The 10,500-nt window shown below is 43.3% G+C and overlaps 1 protein-coding gene across 1 annotated transcript; it reads left to right on the top strand.

The window, feature by feature from the left end:
* Nucleotides 1-2,217: 2,217 nt before the first annotated feature.
* On the top strand, nt 2,218-8,830 carry LOC310772191 (carbonic anhydrase-like; the record flags this gene model as incomplete). Its single annotated transcript, XM_083664625.1, has 6 exons — nt 2,218-2,351; nt 3,311-3,508; nt 4,446-4,564; nt 7,625-7,717; nt 7,898-7,960; nt 8,675-8,830. Coding segments are annotated over exons 1-6 (663 nt in total), but the record flags the coding sequence as incomplete, so codon positions are not given.
* Between the last annotated feature and the right edge of the window lie 1,670 nt (nt 8,831-10,500).

Here is a 10,500-nt window from a genome sequence, read left to right as displayed (position 1 = left end):
ACTTATTTGCGGCTGCAAGTAAAGTGTCAAACAAAAAAGAGTATTCTTTCAAACAATGTTTTCACTTTGGCATGGAGGTATAAAGCATATAAAAAGCATATAAAGCATACATTATGTCTACAACTTATAATACTTTATAAAGCTTGTTATAAGTTGCCCTGTATGATTATAAACATTTATGAAGAGTTTTATAAAGCCTTAGAAATGCATTATAATGTATTATGAATGTGTATATGAATAGACGTGACCTTCATTGAGACTCACAACATCAGTTGACATGATTGACATGATCAGTTGACACTGACATTTCGCATGGAGTTCAAACACACATGCACACAACAAAGTTGCTTGAAGGTGTTCCAGTGGTTCTTGAAGGGGTTCCAGCCAGGGGTCCTTGAATGGGGCTCCAGAGGTCTTTGAAGGGGCTCCAGGGGTCCTTGAAGGGGTTCCAGAGGTCCTTGGGGTGTTGCAGGGGTCCTTGACCCCAAGCCGGAGGCCCACCAAAATACAGATTTGAAGGCCACATGGACTGGGTGATCAGGCGTTGTTGTGGACCAGTGATCTGGAACACAGAATACAATTTGTAGCATCGAAAGGAGTGAATTCCCCTCCTTTTACTATGACATGTGATGTTCAGGGATCAATCATTGGGGATTGCTATTTATCCTCTATTGCTGTATTGATTTGCTCAATGCATCAGATACAAAATTGTATTTGTCGATGTTTGTTTTATTCCCATCCAAATCCAAATGTTATCATTAAAGTTGTCAATGAAGAGTTGGGGGTAAAAATAAAAAATGGTTCAAAATCAACACATTTTCAGGTTAACATTAAGAAAACAAATAAAATTGTGTTTGGTCACAAATACAAAATATAGCCTACAGTCAGAATGTAACAGTGCATGTTATGGGTGGGGTTCCAACTCCAAGTTGAACGGACCCATTATAGGGTTGCTAGGTTCATAGTTACCCCCCCAGTCTGCGTTTGCAGCGGAGAGATAACATGCTCAGACTGGGTGCTAGTTTGGTCACTAGGTTCACCCCGGGGTGTCGCCCACAACACCACTTAAGGACCTTTACCAGAGTATGGATAAATAAAGGCCTGAGAGAGGTAGATATGCTGTCCACTTCCTTTATTTACTTCTATACTTTGGCAGCAACATGTATTCCAGTGCTCATGCAATTACAATGGGATGCTACGGTCGTGGTTAAATTGAGTTATCTTCTGATGAACATATTTTACCCAAAGGTTTAACGATGGCAAGTATTAATTTACAAAATGGCAAGAGTCAACACGAGTTCAGCTTCAGGCCTCCACGCAAACATACACACACACACACACACACACACACACACACACACACACACACACACACACACACACACACACACACACACACACACACACACACACACACACACACACACACACACACACACGAGGTTGGGAATGGGTGGATTTTGAGTTGTGTTCTTGGGGGGCACCAGACACCAATAATAATAATCATCATAATCATAATAATCATAATAATAATAATAATAATAATAATAATCATCATAATAATCATAATACTCATAATAATCATAATAATAATAATAATATTAATCATATTAAACTTTAGTTTTATAGCACCCTTCAAAACCACTAAAAAGCAGAGCACATTTAGTACAGAGAACATAAGAGACAGCCATAAAGGGACAAAAATATATCATGACTACTGGTACCATCGGATGCCTTTTATCTTCACCCTGGCTTTCAAACTGAGCTGAGGATTTATTCAAGGGTTGTTGTAGTGATATATTTCAGCCACTAGAGGGGGCCGTGCACCCTGGCAACCCCGCAAAGCCCGCCTATGCGATTCGACCATGCTTTGACAACAGGAGAGGAGAGGGGTAAAGATGATGGTGCCATCGCATCTATTCAAAATATGAGGATTGTTATTTTAAAAAATCGGGAGTGAGGAGAGAGCAGAGCAGAGGAGAGGAGGAGAGCAGAGCAGAGGAGAGGATGAGAGAAGAGGAGCGGAGAGGAGGAGAGCAGAGGAGAGGACGTGTTGGAGTAATGATGCTGCTGTCAGTGTCTGGATGATGGATGGCTTGACGCGGTGACTGGCAGGCAGCACGGACAAGCCAAACCCCCCTCCGGTGTGAGGGGGTGTGATACCACCTATAAAAGCCCGGCACCGGCTCTCCCTCAGCGGGTGTCTTTCACCAACAACATTACTCTGCCCTCAGCCAGCCGCTTTTCCCTGGTCGAGCTGCAAGCCGGATTATTCACTGCCATTAATTTTCTTCAGGAGCATCATCAGCCAATCGCCATGTCTCACGGATGGGGGTACGGAGCAGCTAACGGTGAGGCATTTATAGCATCCAGGGGTGGTGTTAATGTTGTGGACGTTCACATAGTAAATGTAGCCTATATAGGCCTATGCCATGTAACAGGTCAAGGGCATTTCCAAAGGAATGCACAATAAGACACAGCTGTCATATTGCAGTCCTTTGTCATTCTCTAAGGAGAAAACAAAAGAGGCTAAACTGAATTATTTCCCTTATAGCTTATAATGTAGTGGAATCATTTAAAAAAGGACTAAAAAAACAGCTGCATTTATAGTTGAAGAATAGAATAGAATAGAATAAAGTTGCTACAACCATTCTCAGCAAGTTATCTTAATTATGTATTATTATGATTTATATTTATGATTTATACATGCTAACTCATCAATGTACGTCATATATTCTTTTTGATCTTCTTTTTTGAGGTTAACATTTAGAATATTGAAAAAGAGAGATTAACTGTATGTGCAAGAATAATAGGCTATGCCTATGTGGTATGATGGTAAATGACTGTCATAGGGAAGCAGCTGTGTGGAGTGAGATCTAAAAAACACACAACTGCATGGGTAGTTGAATAATAATTTAGAATAGAATAGAATAGATTAGAATAGAATATAATAGAATAAAGTTGCTACAGTCATTATCGGGGTCTTACTGATTTTATGCTTAACTCATCTATTTACATTATACATTCGATTTTATCTTTTATTTTGATATCATATCTGCTTTTTGTTTTGTTTTGAATGACGTACAGATAAGCCAGGCGGGGGTGGACACAGGTTAACAACATGTAGAATATTGAAATAGATTAAAATGTGCATGAAGAATATGTATGTTGTAAATGGTTGTTAGGGAGGCAGCTGTGTGGAGTAAGTTTGGGCATACAAATATTTTAATCAATGGTTTTTGTGACAACAGTAATAATAGAAACACATTAAGGACATATGATCATAAGGTCCCTGTGCTGTGTTCTGCAGGACCAGACAAGTGGGCTGAAGGCTTTCCCATTGCAAACGGGCCCAGGCAGTCTCCCATTAACATCGTCCCCAACGAGGCCGTGTACGACTCGTCTCTGAAGGCTCTGAAACTGAAGTACGACCCGTCCAACTCCAACGGCATCCTCAACAATGGACACTCCTTCCAGGTGGACTTTGTGGACGATGGAGACACTTCCAGTAAGCACTGCTCAGCTGTGTTTTCTAGGATTGGAAACTAGATTATTCCTAGATTAGACTACCTTTGGCATCCTGAAAGGGGAGATTAGACTACCAAAAGCAGTGTTCTTCAACTGCTCATCCACGTATTTTCAAAGTAAAGTTCACAATCTGCACTTGAGCCGCATAGTCAATGTGTCATTTCACATCCAAAATGACACAATTTCTGTCTAAATATGTAAAGTCCCTCGATCCTCTTGATGTAGGATTGGGGAAAATAGCCACATCAATAGTGTAATTACAAAGCTATGTTATAGTTCAACAACAAATAGGCTATGAGTTGGTTAATGTATTTATCGTTATCGGTCTTTATTTATGCATACACTCCTGTGTAGTGGGAGATAAGAGTGTCTGACGACGTGAGGCACTCATAACCAACCACTCAGTTTTCTTATCATCTGAAGGTCAACTGCATATCTAACCCACCATTATCTCTGTTAATCTAACAGTTTTCTCATTATCTGAAGGTCAACTGCATATCTAAACCACCTCTATGTTATGTTATATCAACCTCTGTTGATATAACAGTTTTCTTTGTATTCGTCCAGCAGTAGAAATAAATACCACTGCTTGAGTAAAATTAGAAATGTAATACAGCTCAAGTCAATTCCACCCATCTTTTTTTCTAATGACATCCATTGACATGGCATAGACATCAGCTTGTGTGTTATGAATATATTCCAATAATGAATCCAAGATACCATAACAGTTAAACAACTTGAGCTTTAATTGCAATACCACATTCAGACGATGACTGGGGGGAGTAGCGTGATCCTCCCACACGCTACGTCCTGCAGGTGAAACTCCTCGCTGTCAGGTGAAAGAATATTCTTCTGAATTGCATTGTAATTATTCCACTGTCCACTTTATAAACTGTCCTCTTCCTCTCCCTCCCCAGCCCTGACTGCAGGTCCTATTTCTGGAACCTACCGTCTGAAGCAGTTTCATTTCCACTGGGGGGCGAGCGACGACCGAGGCTCTGAGCACACCGTCAACGGCATCAAGTTCCCCTGCGAGGTACTGATCTGCTGGACTTCAGATACAAACACCAGTCTATACACTGCATGCTTAGGGACTGTCCGATATTTAGGTGGGGTGTACGCAGTAGTAGTGCACACAACGCAGTAGTTTGCATTGTGTGTTGCTATGTAGCCCATATGTTTTATATCCACCTACCCACCCCCATGCATGGTTTCTCCCTCTTTGGTCAAACTTTGGTGTGCTGCTGGTTGCAGCCTCTATAGTTGCTCGTAGTCCTTAATCCTTACGTAGATGTAGACACTTGCCTGGACTCTGGAGGACATCCACAATAGCCTCCCCACATGGATTACTCCCGTCGGCTCCTTTCTCCTATCTGCAGAGGTGTAGTGCTATTTGTTATACGGAGCGCGCCTATGATGCACGAACGAGCGCACGTGCATGATGGTTAAGTTGTGGCTCGTTCCAAACGTTATGTAACCACAGTGACATTTTTTTAGCATGTTTTTAGCAGGGGGTTCCTGTCTTGAGGAAACCCCAGGGGAGCATGGGTAGAACATGCAAACTACACACAGAAAGGCCTTTTTTGACGACCCCATCTGGGCCATAGACACTGAGAACATGGGAATGGGGACACACCCTCAGCACCCCAGGCGGGAATCGAACCCAGGACCTTCTTGCTGTGAGGCCATGGTGGCAAGTGTACTTTATAGCTACATTAGTCAACTATAATTGACCACACGACCACATGATGATATGCACATACAACATTCTTTCTGCGCTGCACACTATAGCATTTGAAGAATATCGATCTCATACCACCCCACGTAAATATCGCACAGTCCCTTAATAGATTGAAGCTGAACTATGCGACTTCCCACTTTGGCAGCCCAACATCGCAGCGAGGTAACGCTTTGGATTTTGCAGCATCAAAAACCCAGAAATCATGTCATGTGACGTCAGTTAAGTATGTCATGTGACGTCAGTTAAATATGTCATGTGACGTCAGTTAAGTATGTCATGTGACGTCAGTTAAGTATGTCATGTGACGTCAGTTATATAGGCTAAGGCCCAAATGCACCAAAGGTTTGTGCAGGCAAGAGTGCACATCACAAAAAAACTCTTGCTTTTCACTCACCATCCACAATGAATGGAAAGCTGACAGCACTTTTTTTCCTCAATATTTTATAAAAAATAATATATTCTTGGAATAATACACGGAAAAAAACTATGAACAGACTCAGACAGGAAAATGTGGTGCTACCAGCTGCATAAGGCAGTGGTTCTAAAATTTTTTCACATGAAGGACCCCTAAACTGACAAAAATTAGACCACGGACCCCCATTTCATACGATTTTGTCCCACGGTCCCCCATATGATAACAAGATTGATGTTGTGGATGTTTTATAACAGAAAGTGTATAAAACCCATGACCAAAATAGTCATTGTGTTACTTATGAATAGAATTATAGCGAAAATAAATTACCCCCCTTTTGGCTGGGGACCCCCTGGAACCCTCACAAGGACCCCTGGGGGTCCCTGGACCCCCATTTGAGAACCACTGGCATAAGGCGCTTATGCTCTTGTAAGATATCTTGTGCATGGGATCCATGAGAAACCAGCCGGGTGAGTCACCCGTCACCCCTAACCTTGTCCAGGTCGGCTAGAAATGAGTCCCAGATAGTTAAAAATCGTTGAACTGTGCTGGTCCTCAGGAACCTGAGTCTCTCCATCCATATGCTGACAGCACATTTTGATTCATCATGTCCTGCATGGAGAATTCCTCCAGTGACCAGATCCACAGTAGAATGTAATTTGGGCATATAGGACAAATGAGGCCCCAATTAGTGGGGATGGGGCCCCACTTCCTGATATAGGCCACTGCACTGGAGACTACTTCCTGATATAGGCCACTGCACTGGAGACTACTTCCTGATATAGCCACTGCACTGGAGACTACTTCCTGATACTGCACTGGAGACTACTTCCTGATATAGGCCACTGCACTGGAGACTACTTCCTGATATAGCCACTGCACTGGAGATACACAGTTCACACTACTTCCTGATATACACAGTTCATATGAGAGAAACAAAGAGGATTCCCGCACACTGCCAATTACTTGCAACAAACTTTAATCAACAACGTTTCGGTCTATCGACCTTCATCAGGTTAAAATACAGAGCAAGGGAACACCACAGGTCTTATAGCCTACACCTTGTCAGATGAGGCCAATCAGAGACATTGAGCTATCAGGCAAAACACTCCCCCAGACTGTGTGTAGTCAGCTAATCAGAGGGCTCAGCCCATATGCAGCACCAAACAAAGACACAGGGCAGGAACATGCAAATATATCAAATAGGCACACAAAAGAAGAAATGCCATAAAAGTTAAAAAAATAAAGAACTAGAAAATAATTGGTAAATACAAAAGGTTCTATTAATTGGATGGTATGACAGGAAAATAGACTATTCACATGTAGACAACTATAGCATCACAATTGATGTGATGAGGACAACAAGGCATCCATATGGAGTTCAGTACCTGGGCAATAGAAAGAGAAGCTACATTAGTACATTAATCTGTAGCATTACATACATAGTAATAATAATTAAAATACACCGTATAGACAAAACTAAGTTCACAACATCACTTGAGGGACTGAAGGTGTGCATCATACACAGTTAACACGGTTAGTAGACGGACAAGCCCGTCTTTTATTGTCACACGAACACACCCAACACATGCATGCGGCCACGAACACACACTCATTCCGATCGCTCCAGCGCGGCCTCAGCGTGCCTTCGGCGTTGCTTCGGCGTGGCGTGGTGTGGCGTGGGGGTGGTGTGAACGGTCTCACCTGTTAACAAGGATGCCGAAATGAAACTGCGTGGCTTTAGCGTGGCTTTAGCGTGGCTTTGGCGTTGCTTTGGCGTTGCTTTAGCGTGGCTTTGGCGTTGCTTCGCCGTATAGTGTGAACGGTCACTAAGGCCGAACAACCTTGTAAATTATGTTTGAAGGGAACACCGGAGCAGGAAAATTACACACTATTGCTTACATGAAATTGAGAAATGTTCTTCTCGTTATGTCCCTAATTAGCTTCATCTGGTGCACTGGAACACCAAGTACCCCAGCTTTGGAGAGGCAGCCAGCCAGCCTGATGGCCTCGCTGTGGTGGGGGTCTTCCTCAAGGTGAGCCGTCACTGACAAACATCACTTCTGTCTTTTGTGTCCATTATTGAACTAAGATGGGGCGTGGGGGGGAAGGGGGGCTCTTTAGAAAGGCTTTCTAGTGGCTTTCCTTTTTACATGAAGATGAAGCCAACTAACACTGATATATAATGGAACTAATGAAGTCATGTTACCCATCAGATTGGTGGTGCCAACCCCAGGCTGCAGACAGTTCTGGATGCCCTGGATGCTATCAAGTCAAAGGTAAGCGAATCTCTCCAGACAGACTTTCGACTTGCATCGAAAATCTGTCGGCAAGCTCTGTGAAAAGACGAATAACAGAGCTCGTATAGGAGGCGGTAGGGGGCGGGCTCATAGGGGGCGGGCTCATAGGGGGCGGGCTCGTAGGGGGCGGGCTCATAGGGGGCGGGCTCGCATGCTGCACTTTACCCGATCAAAATGGAGTGGACGTGACCGAGAGTCAAATGGTGTGTAGTCAAACTTACCATTTTCAGCGTGCAGCAAGTTGCTACTTGCTACTAGCGACGAGCTAGCATTGTTGTTGTTTCATAGTGACGGAGGGATTTAGCGACACGCATGCAGGGACCGGAAAGGAACTCCATAAATGGTCAGAGCCGGTCAGTCAGAGCCAATGGTAGATCTCACAGGGAGCAGGAAAGGATTTTCTTCCATTGCCGACCAGAGTCCCTGAGTTCCGCTTATCCAGACATTCAAATGAGCCTGCCTCGAGAAGGTAGAGAAAAAATTTAAAATGATTATTTTTTACCGTTGGGTTCCCAGATTGAAGGTTAGCAAACATCACAAAATATTCACACAAAAACTGCAACTTTGTTTCCACAGTAAAATACTAAATATAATTATGCTCATAATATATAGGCTACATACATTATCCTGCTTTTTTAATTTTTTTATTTCACACACACACTCACGCTCTCTCCCTCTCCCTCCCTCCTGCAGGGCAAGCAGACCACCTTGGATAACTTTGACGCAAAGACTCTTCTTCCTGGTTCTCTGGACTACTGGACCTACGATGGCTCCCTGACCACGCCCCCTCTGCTGGAGAGTGTCACCTGGATTGTCCTCAAGGAGCCCATCAGTGTCAGCCCAGCCCAGGTACTTCCTGGTTTCAATTCATGTACATGTACAACTACAACAATGATGATGATGATGATGATGATGATGATAATACAAAGTACCTTTTAGAAGTTGCCACATCTTTTGAGGTAGATGATTTTAATTCTCCGCAGTAAGGGAGGGCAAGTATCATTGACCTTCAGTTTGAGAGTCCAAGATTAAAACAACAATTCAAACTAAACCACATCTACCCTTGATTACACACTGGTTCTAATCTAAATTGGCAAAGGCATGTGTGTGTGTGTGTGTGTGTGTGTGTGTGTGTGTGTGTGTGTGTGTGGTGTGTGTAGGTGTGTGCATCCGTGTATGTGCGTGTGCGCGCGCAGAGTGGTTGATGTTCTAGTGATGGTGCTGACAGGAGCCAGAGTGGTTGATGTTCTAGTGATTGTACTGACAGGAGACAGAGTGATTGATGTTCTAGTGATTGTACTGACAGGAGACAGAGTGGTTGATGTTCTAGTGATTATACTGACAGGAGACAGAGTGGTTGATGTTCTAGTGATTATACTGACAGCAGACAGAGTGGTTGATGTTCTAGTGATTCTACTGACAGCAGACAGAGTGGTTGATGTTCTAGTGATTCTACTGACAGCAGACAGAGTGGTTGATGTTCTAGTGATTGTACTGACAGCAGACAGAGTGGTTCATGTTCTAGTGATTGTACTGACAGGAGACAGAGTGGTTGATGTTCTAGTGATGGTACTGACAGGAGACAGAGTGGTTGATGTTCTAGTGAGTGTACTGACAGGAGACAGAGTGGTTGATGTTCTAGTGATTCTACTGACAGCAGACAGAGTGGTTGATGTTCTAGTGATGGTGCTGACAGGAGACAGAGTGGTTGATGTTCTAGTGATGGTGCTGACAGCAGACAGAGTGGTTGATGTTCTAGTGATTGTACTGACAGGAGACAGAGTGGTTGATGTTCTAGTGATTCTACTGACAGGAGACAGAGTGGTTGATGTTCTAGTGATTGTACTGACAGCATCCAGAGTGGTTGATGTTCTAGTGATTGTACTGACAGGAGACAGAGTGATTGATGTTCTAGTGAGTGTACTGACAGGAGCCAGAGTGGTTGATGTTCTAGTGATTGTACTGACAGGAGACAGAGTGGTTGATATTCTAGTGAGTGTACTGACAGGAGACAGAGTGGTTGATGTTCTAGTGATTGTACTGACAGCAGACAGAGTGGTTGATGTTCTAGTGATTGTACTGACAGCAGACAGAGTGGTTGATGTTCTAGTGATTGTACTGACAGGAGACAGAGTGGTTGATATTCTAGTGAGTGTACTGACAGGAGCCAGAGTGGTTGATGTTCTAGTGATTGTACTGACAGGAGCCAGAGTGGTTGATGTTCTAGTGATTGTACTGACAGCAGACAGAGTGGTTGATGTTCTAGTGATTGTACTGACAGGAGACAGAGTGGTTGATATTCTAGTGAGTGTACTGACAGGAGCCAGAGTGGTTGATGTTCTAGTGATTGTACTGACAGGAGACAGAGTGGTTGATGTTCTAGTGATTATACTGACAGGAGACAGAGTGGTTGACAAAACATTGTGAAGGTCAAGGGTGTGTATGAAGTCATATCATGGTTTGGAAAAGGGAGGCCCCACGTGTTAGCTGTGTTAAAGTGAGATTACATTATCTAGCTG

This window comes from Poromitra crassiceps (assembly GCF_964638095.1).
Source record: "Poromitra crassiceps genome assembly, contig: HAP1_SCAFFOLD_2236, whole genome shotgun sequence".
Taxonomy (NCBI): Eukaryota; Metazoa; Chordata; class Actinopteri; order Beryciformes; family Melamphaidae; genus Poromitra; species Poromitra crassiceps.
Note: the sequence above shows the minus strand (reverse complement) of the source record. Positions and strands in the feature narration are given on the sequence as shown.